At 42.8% G+C, this 17,209-nt stretch overlaps 1 protein-coding gene across 3 annotated transcripts in view; it reads right to left on the reverse strand.

Annotated features, from left to right (window-relative positions):
- BDH1 (3-hydroxybutyrate dehydrogenase 1) overlaps nt 1–17,209 on the reverse strand; it is a 49,125-nt gene that overhangs the window by 19,433 nt on the left and 12,483 nt on the right. For all 3 annotated transcript variants that reach the window (XM_045185907.2, XM_024578115.4, XM_045185908.3), the window contains exons 2-4: nt 13,004–13,130; nt 8,761–8,833; nt 7,980–8,090 (exon numbers count right to left, since the gene is read on the reverse strand). In XM_045185907.2, the coding sequence (XP_045041842.1) occupies nt 7,980–8,090; nt 8,761–8,833; nt 13,004–13,086 (267 nt within the window). In that variant the 5' untranslated portion in view covers nt 13,087–13,130. The remainder of the gene's footprint in view (nt 1–7,979; nt 8,091–8,760; nt 8,834–13,003; nt 13,131–17,209) is intronic.

A 17,209-nucleotide genomic window follows, 5' to 3' on the forward strand; every position in this document is an offset into this window, starting at 1 on the left:
CAGCTGGGCATCTTCTCCCTCAGCCTGGGCTTCAATGAGGCACCCCCTGGCCAGTTCACGTGGACCCCTAGGAGTTTCACTGGGCAGGTGCCCTTAAGATGACTCCAGGATCTCTTCCCATTATCCATATGGGGTTCAGGCAATGGTGTCTTGCTCAGGTAGGACAGGCCTTCCCCTACGCAGCTCTCTCTGCTCTGCTTCCAGACAAGCTACTCTGGCTTCTTTCTTAGGCCGTTAAACTTCTTTTGGTAAACATAACACTCCATTCTGTGGCCTCAGACTCCAGGGAACAAACGGTAAGCTCTCCAAGGAGTTCTCCTGAGACCCGATAGAAAATATCACAGCACATTAACATCTCTTTTCAATCTCTCAACAACCTCCACCTCAATTTATTACAATGGTGAGGCAGGTGATGGGCTAATCCTGGCAGAAAGGTCTCACAGTCTCTCAGCATTTATTGTCAGTGATCTAGCACCTCAAGGCAGGATGTAACAACACTCGGCCCGTGTTACATGTGAGCATCTTTTAAAAAATATTTTATTTATTTATCTTTAAAGAGAGAAGAAGGGAGCAAGAAGGGGAGAGAAACATTGATGTGAGAGACATACATTGATCAGCTGCCTCTCACACGCACCCCAGCTGGGGACCAGGCAGCAACCCAGACACATGCCCTGACTGGGAATTAAACCTGTGACCTATCACTCTGCAAGATGACACCCAATCAACTGAGCCAAGCCAGTCAGGTCACATATAAGCATCTTGTCACATGTTTTAGAAATACTGTAACAAGGGAACAGAGCCTGGGACATAGTAATAGTTATAGGAGAAACAGCAGGAGGAGCTAGCAGAGAAGATGGAGAGAAATCAAGGGAGCAGGGAGCCCACAAAGTCAAGAAATAAAGTTACAAACAAGAGCAGTTTGGCAAAGTCTGCTGATGGGTTGAGTGTGACACAGTCTGAGAAGTGACCAATGGATCTGGCAAAATGGGGACTTTTGGCATCCTTGATAAAAGCCAAAAACCAGAGCCCCTCCTGGTCCAGTCCTTCCCTCCTTCCCCAGCTCACCTCCTCTTCTTCCATGAGGACCACATCAGACTACTGGCAGTGTCTGGATATGCCACCTCCACTCATCACAGCAGACTCCTGCCTATCCTTCCAGATGGTGATTACACATCACCTTGGCCTGCCGAGGCTTCCCCACGATCCCAGAGAGAGGCAATCTGTTCCTTCTCTTACACAAAATTGTATATTCCCCTCTACACGCGCCCCCCACTCCCACCATTCTCGCCTCACACTCCTCCCTCTCACTCACTTGGCTGCAACCACAGAGGCCCCCTGCTCTTTCTCTAACACATCAGGCACATGCCCTTCTTGGAGCTTTGGCTTAGCTGTCCCCTCTTCCCCAGATAGTTTTCAAGATTGCTCCCTCACCTTCTTCCATTGTCACCTTCCTGGTAAGGTCTTTCTATCCTCTTTAAAACTGAACACCTCCTCTATCCCATTCACCCCTCCATCTTTTCCTGCTTTATTTTTCTCCATAGCTTTTTACCAACCCACAGATAAGCAACTTATTTATCGTATTCCTTGCCTATCTCTCCACTATACCCGCCATGTAAAATCCACAAAGGCAAGAACTTTTCACTGAATTGTTATATGCGCTATTGTCACAGAATTTTGTCAGCTCACAGCAATAAATATTTGTTGAATGAATGAATAAACAGAGTGGTACAGGCAAAAAACCAATCCAGGTGGGTTGGAGAGAAAATTGAAAGAAAAAAGGTGAAAACATCTACTACAAACAAGCTGACCAGAGCGCTCTTCTACTAAGAGAAGCAGAAAAACGGGGCAGCAGTCCATGTCGGGTGTGGGGAGTGGGGCGTGCACCTTCACCACAAAATGATCCAGTAGAAAGCGAGGAGTTAGCAACTTATGAGGGTTAAGACATCTGCCATAGCCAAACCCTTGAGGTGGCCTGATGCACTGAGATCTGAAGCACAAGAGGAGGTGAATCTCTAACTAAGGGCCACAGTGTCTGGGTACAGAGGTAGCTGGAATCTGTCACATGGCTTAACATCTCAGAGCCAGGCTGTAGACTAATCTCCTCATTTTTTAAAGCCCTAGTGACTTCTGCCTTCTCTAGCTTTTGCCCAGAAAAGACAGATCATGACACAGAAATAGTCAAGAGGTGGACACCAAGATGACAGTGAGTGGAATGACCTAAGATTACCTAATCCAACCCTCTTACTATAACAAAGAGTAGACTGGGGCTCAGAGGAGTGTTGGCCAGTCCCTGGGTTAGAGACTGATCTGGAACTAGAACTCAAGGCCCTGACTCTGTCTCAAAGGCTCCTTCTTCTGCAGCACTGAGCAGCCTCTGCCCTGCACTCTGGACGGAGTTCAGCCCCTTGTATCATTGGACAAGCCAGCACAATGGTACAGGTACTGAATATATGGACAAAGGAATTTAAAAACACAAAACGTTTTGTGGTATCACAGCTCCTGCCAGGCCTGCTGGCAGGCCCGCATTATGCGGACAATCCAGCTCCAAGCATGCCGTCCCGCCGCCCCCAATTCCCTCCCAAAACAAGTGCCTTCATGCACTGTCAGAGAGAGCAGGCATTGGTATAGACTTTTGGGGAACAACTGGGCAGATTTAAATAAAATCTAAAGTCTACAAATCTTTCCACCTAGTGCTTTCACATCTAGAAATTTTTCCTAAGAACCACTAAGGAAACTATGCAAAGACATGTGGCTTTGTTTGTAACAGCGAAAGTCACAAATAATATGCACACATGCATTTTAGTTACTTGGGGGCAAGAAACTGAACTGAAAAGACTTCACTTTTTTACATCATCTACTTCTGTATCGTTTGATTCAATCACAAATATGTATTACTTTCATAACTCAAAAGAAGTAAAAATTAAAATGACAAACTCTTCTCTGATCTAGAAGTATGTTAAGACCACAGCAATGCAAATTACTTTATTATTTGTACATTTTTATATTATAGAAATTTTTACATCGAATAGATATTGTTTTTAAGATATTAAACCTAGTATTAAAAAATTCCTTCCCTGGGTTCCTACTACCTTCAAAATAAAGAAAAATGTCTTAGCCATTAAGCAGAGGCAACAAGCTGTCCCATACCCATCTTTCCTTCTTCTACCATAGTAAAACCTCTGACTTTAAACAGGGTAAATGCATTGTCTCAATACCCACTACATTTCTCAGCCTCCCTAGCAGTCAGTTAAGGCCATGTGACTAAGTCCTGGCCAACAGAGTGAGAGAGCAGGTGATATTTATGTAATTTCTGGGTCATGCCTGCCTTTAAAGAATAGGGGGGTAGGTAACAGGCTCATCGAGACAAAAAAAAAAAAAAGGCCCAAATGAAAGAACAGTTCAAAGCTCCAGAAAAAATACGACTAAGTGACGAAGAGATAGCTAACCTATCAGATGCACAGTTCAAAACACTGGTAATCAGGATGCTCCAGGAACTCACTGGGTACTTCAACAGCATAAAAAAGACTGAGGTAGCAATGAAGGTTGCATTATGTGAAATAAAGAAAAATCTACAGGGAACCAACAGTGATGGGAAGGAAATCAGGACTCAGATCAAGGATTTGGAGCAGAAGGAAGAAAGAAACATTCAACCAGAACAGAATGAAGAAACAAGAATTCAAAACAATGGGGAGAGGCTTAGGAACCTCCAGGACATCTTTAAACGTTCCAATATTCGAATCATAGGGGTGCCAGAAGGAGAAGAGGAAGAGCTAGAAAATGAAAACTTATTTGAGCAAATAGTGAAGGAGAACTTCCCCAATCTGGCCAAGGAAATAGAATTTCAGGAAGTCCAGGAAGCTCAGAGAGTCCCAAAGAAGCTGGATCCAAGGAGGAACACGCCAAGGCACATCATAATTAAGTTACCCAAGATTAAAGATAAGGAGAGAATCTTAAAAGCAGCAGAGAAAAGGACACAGTTACCTACAAAGGAGTTCCCATTAGACTATCAGCTGATTTCTCAAAAGAAACCTAGCAGGCAAGAAGGGGCTGGAAAGAAGTATTCCAAGTCATGAAAGGCAAGGAACTTCATCCAAGATTACTCTAGCACGCAAAGCTATCATTTAGAATGGAAGGGCAGATAAAGTGCTTCTCAGATAAGGTCAAGTTAAAGGAGTTCATCATCACCAAGGCTTTATTATATGAAATATTAAAGGGACTTATCTAAGTAAAAGAAGGTAAAACATATGAACAGTAAAATGACAACAAACTCACAGCTATTAACAAATGAACCTAAAAAACAAAAACAGAAACAAACTAAGTAAACAACTAGAACAGGAACAGAATCACAGAAATGGAGATCACATGGAGGGTTATCAATAGGGGAGTGGGGGGGGGGAAGGTACAGAGAGTAAGTAGTATAAATGGTAGGTAGAAAATAGACAGGGGGAGGTTAAGAACAGTATAGGAAATGTAGAAGCCAAAGAACTTATATGCATGACCCATGGACATGAACTAAAGAGGGGAAATGCACGTGGGAGGGGGTGTGCAGGGCAGAGGGAAATAAAGGGGGGGAAATGCGACAACTGTTATAGCTAATCAATAAAATATATTTAAAAAGGAGAACAGGTGTGTAGGCTCACAATAAGAGAAATACAAACTACACTGAGATGTATTTTTCACCTATCAGGTCAGTACAAATCAAAAGCTTGATGCACACTCATTTGGTGAAACTGTGTGAAAACAGGAATGCTCATACATTTATGGCAATATAAAATTACACAGCCCCTTTTATAGAAAATTTGGAAATATCTTTTAAAATGAAGACATTTTTTTAACCCTTTGACCTAAGAGTAATCTCATTCCTAATTATTTAACTTAAACATAAACCCCTCAATAACACAAAAATGTATATGTACAAGATTATTCATTGTTGCTTTATTTGTAATTGCAAAATATTGAAAAACAATGTTCATATATAGAAGATGGGTGGAGTAAACTACAGTCTACTCACACAGTACAGTACTACCATGCTGTCTTAAAAAGTGAGAAAGATCTCTATGAACTCATATGGAGTCATTTCCAAGATATATTAAGTTTATTTTTAATTGTAAAAGGCTATGTGCAGTAAGCAAACATCTGTGAAAGAGGGGAATGAAAGAACGGAGCGGTAAAGACAGGTGGGTTAGTAACACTGCTCAAAGCACGCCTTTTTAAATACTTTTGACTTTACAGCCTTGTTAATGTTTTACATATTCCAAAATTAAATCAAATCAACAAGAACGAAATACAAATAAATGAATCAAACTGTATTTCAAATAACTAATATAATGATAAAGACAAAAAAGAGTTAATCCATGTTAATTTTAAATACAGCACGTTGTATACCATCAGTCAACAGATAAAAACACTTTAAAGAAATCTTAAGCTGTACCGCGGTGAACATAGTATGCCTCCTTCAGGACAATCTGCTGTGGGAGCAGTTGACAGAAGCTCTCCAGCTGCCACACCTTCAGAGCCACCACAGCACAGATGCCACAGCCATAGCTATGCTTGCCAGGGCTTCTCTCAGCCAGTGGCAATGCATGGCAGGTACACTGGACCGTTCCTGCCTGAGGCAGGTCTCCTTTAACAGGAAACCTTGGCTTAAAGATTCCCCATCACCCGAGCTAAGACCCTTAGACCACAGTTGAAAGCTCTGCCTACCTAATCCTCCTTCTTACCAATTTCTTTTCACAGACCTGCATTGCAATCTCAAGGATTTCCCTGCCTCTACATGCCTCATTCTGCTTTAGCCACTACAGGCCTTTCCCAAATCAACCTCTTACACTTCGAATCCTATTTCAGTATCTGCTTCTTGAAAGATCCAATTTGAGACAACTACTTAGTAGGTTTGCTGTTTGTAATGTAATGGGATGAATGTAGCAATTCTGAAGCTATTATGTAAATGTCATACGATTAACCAAATGAGTAAATATATTGATATAGTTTGGAATCGGGGTTCTAAATGCAGGAGAAAAAAGAAACAAATACGGAATGAGGGAAGCAAGAAAGAACGCTGTTGTGTTGAAGTGAAATGGGACATCAGTATAATCTCATAAATTATATGTGTGTGATATTTACAGGAAATGGAGATGGGAGATAAATAGATACAATATGTAGATATGTGTATATGTGTGTGTGTGTGTGTGTGTCATTCTTTATACATCTTCTAGCTCTGTCCACTGAGAGCAGAAATGCCCCATTAGCAATCAGCACACTTAATGCTCAGATGTTGGTTTCTACATACCACTAAAAGGAACCAGGTAGAAACATACCTACACAGAAAAATGTATGTGAATGCTCATAGCAGCATTATTCTTAATGCCCCAAACTCCAAACGTACATTAAAAATGAATGAACTTTTTAAATGTAATATATCCATACAACAGAACACTATCCAGCAATATAAAGGAACAAACTACTATACATTCTGCAACATGGATGAATCTCATAAACATTATGCCAAGCTTGGCACAAAAGCCTGTGCATTATATGATTCCATTCATATGAATAGTCCAGAAAAGACAAATCTAAAGAGACAGAAAAAAAGTGGCTATTTAGGACAAGAGGAAGGTGTGGCAGTTGTGCAAATGCTCAAGAGGGAAATTTTTGAGAAACGGAAATGTTCTAAAAGTGAACTGTGGTAATGATCTCTAAATTGGGGAAACTGTCCCCTAATTATTTTTGCAGCCTCATGCCCCAATACTCCCCTTCATGCACCCTAAATTCCACTGACAAGGGTGCCAGGACCATTCAGAGGGAGAAAGCACAGTCTTTTCAGAAAATGTGCTGGGAAAACTGGATATCAACGTGCAAAAGAATGAAGTTGGTCCCTTACCTAACACCATATACAGAAACTCAAAATGGATTGAGGAACTAAATATATGAACTAAAACAATAAAACTCTTAGAAGAAAACATAGTACAAAGGCTTCATGACATTGGATTTGGCAATGATGTCTTGGGGATGACACCAAAAGCATAGGAAATAAAAGAAAAATAGACAAACTGGACTTAATAAAAATTTTTAAATTTTGTACATCAAAAGATACTACCTACAGAGTAAAATGATAACCCACAAATGGGAGAAAATGTTTGCAAATCATACAACTTGTAAGGGATAAATATCCAGAATATATAGAGAACACCTAAAACTTAACAAAAACAACAGAAAAATCCAACCCAATTCAAAAATAGGCAAAGGGCTTGAATAGACATTTCTCCAAAGATATATGAATGACCAATGAACACATGAATAGATGCTCAACATCACTAATCATTAGGGAACTATAAATCAAACCTATACGATACCATTCATACCCATTTGGATGGCCACTATCAAAAACAAGAAAACAAGTATTGGCGAGGATGTGGAGAAATTAGAACCCTTGTACACTGTTGGCGGGAAGGTAAGATGGTACAGCTGCTGGGGAAGACAGTTTGACTCAAAAATTAAAATAAAATTACCATATGATCAACAATTCTACATCTGGGTATATACCCAAAAGAAATGAAAGCAGGGTCTTGAAGAGATATTTGTACACCTATGTTCATAGCAGCATTATTCACAGTAGCTAAAACATGGAAGCAACCCAAGTATCCAACAATGGATGAATGGATAAGTAAAATGTATTATAAACATACAATGCAGTATTATTCAGCCTTAAAAAAAAGAAATTCTGTAAATTGCTACAACGTGCACAAATCTTGAAGACATTATGGTAAGTGAAAATCCAGTCACATCAAGACAAGTGCTGTATGATTCTACTTATATGAGAGACTTAGACAATGTAAATATATTTAATATCACTGAGCAGTACACTTAAAAATGGTTAAGATGGTAAATTTTATGTTATGTGTATTTTACTGCAATAAAAAAATCCCTACAAAACAATGACCATGTGTGATGGACAGTGGTGGTGAAGATGACCCATTTCTTACCTTCATCAAGCAGCCAGCAAACACAAGGAAGCCTTTTGAATGCAGATGCTTAGCCAAGGAGAACCCAAATCCAGAGTCACAGCCGGTGACCAGGACAGCTTTGCTGCCAACCTATTTTAGAAGATTAGACCCCATGTCAGGAACTAGGATCCTGAGGGCAAAGTGGCCAAGCCTCCTCTGGGCAATAACAACTAGCGCTTCCTGAGTGGACGAGGCCTGGCCCTCTCTGCCGGGCTGTTTCTGTCTGGAGAAGCATCATTGTATGGTTGGAAAAGCTTGGTCTCAGAATCGGGAGACTGGGTTCTAACCCAGGCTCTGCCACCAGCTACTAATGTTGCTTGGGAAGTTACTTCCCCTTCCGGGAACTCAGTTTTGTCATCTGCCATCACCCTTATCACCATCACCATCATCACTGTCATCTTCATCATCACTTACCACATGCACGGCACTGTGCGTGCATTATTCTTAATTCTCATAACTCCATATAATAATTACGATTATTATACCATGTTATGAGTGAGGAAAAAGATAGTTTTTAAATGTCCAACATACTAAGTAATAGAACTGAAACTAAAACCAAGCCTGAGGGATTCTAGAGTCTCAACTCCTCACCTCGAAAACTCATTTGATGGGAGGTTTGGGGGGAGGGAGGCAGGGGTTAAGAATGGGAGAAAGTGGCTCTGAGTGCCCTGGAAGCTCTAAAGCCCTGCTCTGAAGGTGGCTCAGGGCCTGGGGGCTCTGACCACTGGGCTGGTTCCCAGGTAGCTGGGCTGCCACTCACTGGGTTCACTGCATCGGCATAAGTGCGACGACCCACAGGGACGAAGGAGGCGGAATAAAACTGCAGTGTGAACCTGCAAGAGAAAAGGAAGCCTTGAGCACAGGCTGAGGTCACACCTAGACCTTGTTCCTGGGGCAGAAACAACTCAGAGTACCCTCAGCCACCAGTGAGCAGTACTGGCCATCTCCCCATGCTGAGCCCCTGGGGACAGCCTGCTGGTACTACTGAGGAAGAGGTCCTCTTTCCTCCAGGGCTGCTAGGCTGGTAGAAAGTGGGACATCGGTTGCAGTGACCATTTTTGCCACTGTGTAGGAAGAACGTTCAGGTGATATAGCTTTGTTAACAAAACCTTTTGAAAATTCCATGATTTGTCCCTTGGGCTTTATGTTGCTTTCTGATACTTTGATTAATTTAACCTTTTATTTTGAAATAATTGTAGACTCACATGCAGTTAAGAAATAGTACAGAGAGATACCCTGTTCCTTTTACCCAATTTCCCCTCATGTTAACATCTTGCAAAACTACAGCATGATGTCACAACCAGGACCCTGACATTGATGTAGTAAAAACACAGAGCATTTCCATCGCCACAAGGATTCCTCGTGTTACCCTTTTACAGCCACACCCTCTTCCCTCCCACCCCACATCCTCTTTAACCCTCATCTGTTCTCTGTCTCTATAATTTTGTCATTTTATGATGTTATATAAATGGAATTTTACACAATGCAACCTTTTGGGATTGCTTTTTTCTTTTAAAAATTTTTTAAATGGAATTTATTGGAGTGACATTAATAAAATTATATAGGTTTCAGGTGTACAATTCTATAACACATCATCTGTATATTGTATTGTGTGTTCACCACCCAAAGTCTCCTTCCATCACCATTTACCCCCCGCTTTACCCTTTTCTACCTCCCCTCACCCCCCTTTCCCTCTGGTAATCACCATACTATTGTCTGTCTATGAAGTTTATGAGGTTGCGAGGTTTGGTTTTCTTCTTATTCCCTTCTCCTTTTCACCCAGCCCCACAATACCCACCTCACCAGTTGTCAGTCTGTTCTCTGTATCTATGAGTCTGTCTCTATTTTGTTTGTTAATTTATTTTGTTCATTAGATTCCACATATAAGTGAAATCATATGGTATTTGTCTTTCGCTGACTGGCTTATTTCACTTAGCATAATGTTTTCCAGGTCTACCCATGCTGTTGCAAAAGGTAAGATTTCCTTTTTTACAGCTGAGTAATAGTCCATTGTATAAATGTACCACAGCTCTTTTATCCATTCATCTACTGCTGGGCACTTGGGCTGCTTCCAAATCTTGGCTACTGTAAATAACGCTGCAGTGAACAAAAGGTTGCTTATGTTCTTTTGAATTAGTGTTTTGGGTTTCTTTGGATGAATACCCAGAAGTGAGATTGCTGGGTCAATAAGGCAGCTCCATTTTTAATTTTTTGAGATATCTCCATACTGCTTTCCACATGGCTGCACAAAGCCCCATTCCCACCAACAGTGCAAAAGTGTTCCCTTTTCTCCACATTCTGGCCAGTACTTACTGTTTGTTGATTTACTGATGATGGCCATTCTGACAGGTGTGAGATGATATCTCATTGTGATTTTAATTTGCATTTCTCTGATGATTAGTGACATTGAGCATCTTTTCAAATGCCTATAAGCCATCTGTATGTCCTTCTTGGAGATGTGTCTATTCAGGCCCTTTGCACATTTTTTAATTGGATTGCTTGTTTTTTTAGTGTTGAGTTTTATGTGTTCTTCATTAATTTTGGATATTAACCCCTTATCAGAGGTATCAGCAAATATGTTCCTGGGATTGCTTTTTTTCACTCAACATCAATCCTGGAGATTCATTGAGATTGTTGTATGCATCAAAAATTTGTTTAATTATATTACTAAGTTGTATCCAAAATTTGCCCACTATGCAGAGCCAGTTAGAAGAGTAGGTTTCAGGTGTTAGGGCTGGGACCACACCCAGACAGTCCTGGGGAGGCTTTCATCTGGACAGATGGTGTGTACTGGGTGACCACTGCCCTGAGGCAGACACGCACGGGAAGGAGGACGGTGTTCTGCTCAGGGCATCACATCTCAAAAAGGTGCTCAGGCTGAAAGGACACATTCAGGTGGAAGACCTAGATACTGGTGGGGAAACTATGGGAGATGAGCAACGAAAAAACATGTAGGTGGAATGAGAAGTCAGAGCGGTGGGAGGTAGGGCTGAAGTGGCAGGGTGTCCCTAGGGATAAACGTTAACTTGTTCAGTATGAATAGAGAGAGCAGACCCAGGAACAAGGGGCAGAATTTACAAGAGAAATGATTTCTGTTCGATATGAAGAAGGACTTTATGAGAAAACTATCTGAAGGCAGGCGGCCTGCTGTGAGAGGTACTGTACTGTCTGCCCCATAGCTGGAGATATAGGGCTGTAAGGTCAATTGTTAAGGATGCTATCACAGGACCTACCCACAGGCGGGGACAGAATTATGAGGCCCTTGCCAACTGAGATTCAAGCAAAATGACCAGGCCATAGTTTTGCCCCACCCAAAGTCCTTCTGCCTGATGCAGGCAACAGTGACCCCTTCCATCCTCCTCACCCATCCGGGCCTCCCTCCTAGACCTCTGCTGACACATTTGCTCTGAGGACAGCTAATGCCCTCTGACTCAGCTCTGCCCCCTGATCTCTCTGTCCCCAGCCCCTTCAGCCTAACCAGTTATTTCTACAGTCCTTCCTGAAGATTCTCAATCTCCCCATGACAGTCTTTCTTTCCCCTCAAATGAGCCAGAAGTTTGACCAATACCTCCTTCCCCTGTAATTTGAGGATAAAACCTTTGTAAAAGTATTTAATTTCCTTTGGGACTATTTTCTCCTCTATAAAAAATAATCTCCAGAAATCTCTCAAAGTCATGTTTGAGATAGGATTTTGCCATTTCTTTTTTTTTTAATCTTTTTTTTTATTGTTCGAATACAGTTGTCTCCATTTTCCCACCAGGATTTTGCCATTTCTATGAATCACTCACTGAAAAAAAAAAAAAATTGCAGTAATTCCCCTCCTCAAAGCCTTTCAGTAGAGCCAGGCTACGTTCTCTCTTCAGAGGTGACAGGGTGTCATTTTAACTGGAAGGGCCATTTTAATTCTTGTTACCTGGTGTCCTCTGGTAGTTGAAGCCCCATCTCCAACCAAGTTGCTGTATCCTGAGGAAATGCTTTCAAGTGAATGCTCCTATAAGCCTAAATGCATGCTCTTTTCAACATATTAATTGGCATAGAAAATACCTGTCAATTTTATAGCTTGAATTTAACCTAACACTTAACTTCACTGCTTTTTAACATTAAAGAAAAAGGTATTATTTTTCCTTGCTCTGGCTGCAACAGAGGAAAACGAGGTAGCAGAGTGTACTGAATCCCCTTGGAAAAAGCAATCCCAGAGCTCTCAAAGAAGAGCTGATTGTTTAACTTGTATTTATCTTTCTCTAAATCACACAAGCAGCTCAGTGAAGTCTTAGGACATTTAGTTACCTGGCTTCATGTATAAGGTTTGAAAAGAGCAGTTTCCCAGGTGACCAAAGTAATGGAGCACGTCACCCAGGAGTGTCCTGGGCCTGCTGATGCAGGGCACTGAGAAGACACCACCTCACACGGGTGGCACTTTCCAAACACGAATACCTAAATCTAAACAGGACATCACACAAACCCACATTGAGAGACTTTCTTCCAAAGGTCAAGTTCAAAAACAACAAAGACTCAGGAACTGTCCCTAATAGGAAGAGAGTAAGGAGACAGAACAACTAAGTGCACTGTGGGACCCTGGTTTGTATCCTGGACCAGTAAAGGTCCATTAATGGGCCATTTGACATTTGAATTAGGTGTGTTAATAGCACGTCAGTGGTAATTTCCTGCTTTTCATGATTGCACTACGGGTTTGTAAGATGTTATCATTTGGGGAAGTTAGGTAAGGAAGATACGGAAACCCTTTTACTATTTTGGCAACTTTTGTATCAGTGTAGTTATCTCAAAATAAAAAGTTTAAAAATCTGATGACAGATATTCTTCTGTGCCCTGTGTGGGTCTCTGTCTTCTGAGGACACCTTGGGGTTTCCTTTGCTGGTCATGGCAGGAACTGAGAGACACTGTTGAGGGTCAGGCTTTAGGACCACTGTCATCCATGTGTGAAGAGCTCTACTTTGACCAGAAAGTGTGTCCCTCCAGGCCACCTCCACCATTCAGTTTCTTACCTTGTTCCATTTCCTCTGTCAGGGAAACTCAGGGTTCTCCCTGGGAGCATTGACAGGGGTCTAGAGAGGCGGGCAGTCAGCATTGTGGCCACACAAGGTGGAATGAACAGCCTCCCCCTGGCGGGTTCTGAAACACAAAATGCACTCTCAGTATTGCCGTGTTGCCCTCAGAGGTTTAGGCAGGAGGGGCCGTTTTTCTTGCAGGCTGTGAAAGTCAAACTGAGGCCGGTCTGATGACCGAGGTCCGATTAGGCAGGCCTTCCTGCGCCTTCCTCTCAAGCTGCGGCCTCATGTGATGGAAAGAGTCAGGAGGATGGGACATCTAGAAACCTGGGTTCTGGTTCTGGCTGTGCCACCAACTCATCAGGCAACCCTAGATGAGTCATCACCCATTTGCAGCATGAGGAGGGTGGACCAGACCAGTGATCCTCAAACTAAGCTGTGCAGCAACCACTGGGGACTCAGGGACTCAGGGGCCACCCTCTCAGGGATTCCAACTCCATGAACCTCATTCTCTGTGTTCCTCACGCCCAGCAAATCATCAATCTGAGTGACCCAGGACAATAACCTTCAGTCTCAATTTGCCCACATGCCTCCTCAGACAGCTTTTCCAGCCCTGTACCATGTATTATTTGACTTAGCTCCTCACCTCTCACTCCAACCCACCAAACACAGGGCCTGACTCAGGCTGGATTCATCCGTAACTCATTATTGCATGGGGATTGCAATTATATTATAAAATGAGCACACTTTAATCAACCTAAATGAAAACACACAAACACAGTCTCTCCCACCACCCTACCACCCCCTTTCAAGGTTAAATCAACCTTATTACAACAAGGCCAAGTTAAGGTTACTCAGCACCATAACTATTTGTGTATTATTAACCGTTAATCACAGTGAGAAAAAGGTATTATTAAAGGTATTATTAAAGGTATTAAAGGTATTAAAGAAAAAGGTATTATTTTTCCTTGCTCTGGCTGCAACAGAGGAAAACGAGGTAGCAGAGTGTACTGAATCCCCTTGGAAAAAGCAATCCCAGAGCTCTCAAAGAAGAGCTGATTGTTTAACTTGTATTTATCTTTCTCTAAATCACACAAGCAGCTCAGTGAAGTCTTAGGACATTTAGTTACCTGCCTTGACTTTCACCAAGGACATTTAATACCTTGGTTGCCTCCCTGTCCTGGTCACTTGTTATGACTCCTCCTGGCCTCAGAGAAGAAAGGGAGGCTGGGAGGGAGCTGAGCAAGGCAACCATAACCAGAGAGACATCACCCTTTTCCTGGTGAAACTTCCCAGCCTTTGCTGCTGAGCTTCTGCCTGGAGGCAGCTCCTGTCCTGCCCATTTGCTGTCTTCACCCAAACCTAACTTGGCCAACAGGCCTGTAATAAGCTCATTAACTAGCCAACCACTGCAAGTTCACTGCAGGAAACAAATGGAGGTTTAATCTGTTTAATCCTCGAAAAAGGAAAACAAACAGGAATTCTTGGTTTATGTGATCTTTCCTGGACCATGCAGTAGGCTCCTGCTTCCCCTATGGCTCCTACTCTCCATACTCTACGGCCAGCACTGCAGACCAGTTATGTGACTCCCTTACCTAAAAGCCTCCTTTCCTTGCCTGTTGGAGTGGCCTCTGCCTCCCTTCCTAACCTTGTCCAGTACCGCACTCCCCTGGGCTCACTGCACTGTAGCCACACTGACCTTCTGGAAGTTTCTTGTGTACATAAGGCTCTTTCCTACCTCAGGGCCCTGGTCCCTGCTCTTCCTCACTCTAGTTGGATGAGTTCTTCTGCACTTTCAGACTTCACAAAGGCTGCCCCCAATCCCCTATGCAAGACATAGACATGGTACTCTTTAAGATCACTCTTCAATCCAAAATTAGTATCTTGTTTCATTACTTTATCTTCTCCTTCTAGATCATAAGCTTGGTGATCCAGACACCTTGTCCATCTTGTTCTTCACAGAATCTCCCATGCCTAGCAGAAACCTGGCACCAAGGAAGCACTCAGTGAGTCTCTGCTGAATGGGGATAATCCGTGTGCTCACAGACCCACACCCCATCCAGACTGGCCCTCCGTGGAAGGCTGATGCCCATCATACCCATGAAAGACTCACATTCTTTATTTTTTAAAATATATTTATTGATTATGCTATTACAGTTGTCCCATTTACCCCCTTCACTTCACTCCATCCCGCCCACCCCCTCCCTCCCACATTCCCCCCCTATACTTCATGTCCATGGGTCATACTTATAAGTTCTTTGGCTTTTACATTTCCTACACTATTCTTACCCTCCCCCTGTCTATTTTCCACCTACCATTTATGCTACTTATTCTCTGTACCTTTCCCCCCTCTCCCCATCTCACTCCCCTATTGAGAACCCTTCATGTGATCTCCATTTCTGTGGTTCTGTTCCTGTTGTAGTTGTTTGCTTAGTTTGCTTTTGTTTTTGTTTTAGGTGTGGTTGTTAATAACTGTGAGTTTGCTGTCATTTTTACTGTTCATATTTTTTATTTTCTTTTTCTTAGATAAATCCCTTTAACATTTCCTATAATAAGGGCTTGGTGATGATGAACTCCTTGAACTTGACCTTATCTAGGAAGCACTTTATCTTCCCTTCCATTCTAAATGATAGCTTTGCTGGATACAGTAATCTTGGATGTAGGCCCTTGCCTTTCATGACTTGGAATACTTCTTGCCAGCCCCTTCTTGCCTGCAAGGTCTCTTTGGAGAAATTAGCTGACAGTCTTATGGTAACTCCTTTGTAGGTGAGTCGTTATCTCTTGCTGCTTCTAAGATTCTCTCCTTCTCTTTCATCTTGGGTAATGTAATTATGATGCGCCTTGGTGTGTTCCTCCTTGGGTCCAGCTTCTTTGGGACTCTCTGAGCTGCCTGGACTTCCTGGAAGTCTATTTCCTTTGCCAGATTGGGGAAGTTCTCCTTCATTATTTGTTCAAATAAGTTTTCAAGTTTTTGCTCTTCCTCTTCTCCTTCTGGCACCCCTATAATTCGGATGTTGGAACGTTTCAAGATGTCCTGGAGGTTCCTAAGCCTCTCCTCATTTTTCTTAATTATTGTTTATTCCTTCTTTTCTGGTTGGATGTTTCTTTCTTACTTCTGGTCCACACTGTTGATTTGAGTCTCAGTTTCCTTTGTATCACTATTGGTTCCCTGTACCTTTTCCTTTGTTTCTCTTAGCATTACCTTCATTTTTTCATCTAATTTGCGACCAAATTCAACCAATTCTGCGAGCATCCTGATTATCAGTGTTTTGAACTGTGCATCTGATAGGTTGGCTATCTCTTCATTGCTTAGTTGTATTTCTTCTGGAGCTTTGATCTGTTCTTTCATTTGGGCCATTTCTTTTTATGTCTTGGCGCACGTGTTGTGTAAAGGGGCGGAGCCTTAGGTGTTCACCGGAGCAGGGTAACGCTGGTCGCTGTGCTGTGACGCTGTATGTGGGGGAGGGGCCGAGAGGGAGCCATGGCACCTGCTCCACTCTCTGTGGGATTTCAGTCCCTCCCTCCACTACCCACAATCAAACTGGGCCCCTCTGGTACTGATTCCCGAGTGGGTGGGCTTGTGCACACTCTAGGCCCCAGTGGGTCTCTCCAATGAACTCTCCTGTGAGGCTGGGAGTTTCTCCTGCTGCCTCCTCAACCCCCACGGGTGTTTTCAGAGGTTTGAGGCTTTATTTCCCCGAGCTGGAGCCCTGGGTTGTGCAGTCTGTTTTGTTCCCCCGCTGTTCCTCCTGGTTTATCTATGCACGAATGTGGGGCCACAGTGTCTGCTAGCGGTCACACTGCCTGCCCCGTTCGTCCCACAATCCACCATGTCTCTGGGTCCGGCTGCATTGGTGCGAGTCCCCTCCGCCCTGGCTGCCCATCTCTGCCCCTCCTACCAGTCTGGATGAATGTTTCTTCTTTATCTCCTTGGTTCTCAGACTTCTGCGCAGTTTGATTTTCTGTCAGTTCTGGTTGTTTTTTGTTTTTAAGTTGTTGTCTTTCTTTTGGTTGTGTGAGGAGGTGCAGTGTGTCTACTTATGCCTCCTTCTTGGCTGGACAAGACTCAGATTCTTCAACTGGGTGACCTCCACCCCACCCAAGCACAGAGCAGCTGGCTGAGCACACACATCTCCACCTTCTCTCACCAGAACTGGAGTCTGAGGTCACCACCACTGGGTGATTTCAAATCCAGTCATCTAT

This window comes from Desmodus rotundus, chromosome 2 (assembly GCF_022682495.2).
Source record: "Desmodus rotundus isolate HL8 chromosome 2, HLdesRot8A.1, whole genome shotgun sequence".
Taxonomy (NCBI): Eukaryota; Metazoa; Chordata; class Mammalia; order Chiroptera; family Phyllostomidae; genus Desmodus; species Desmodus rotundus.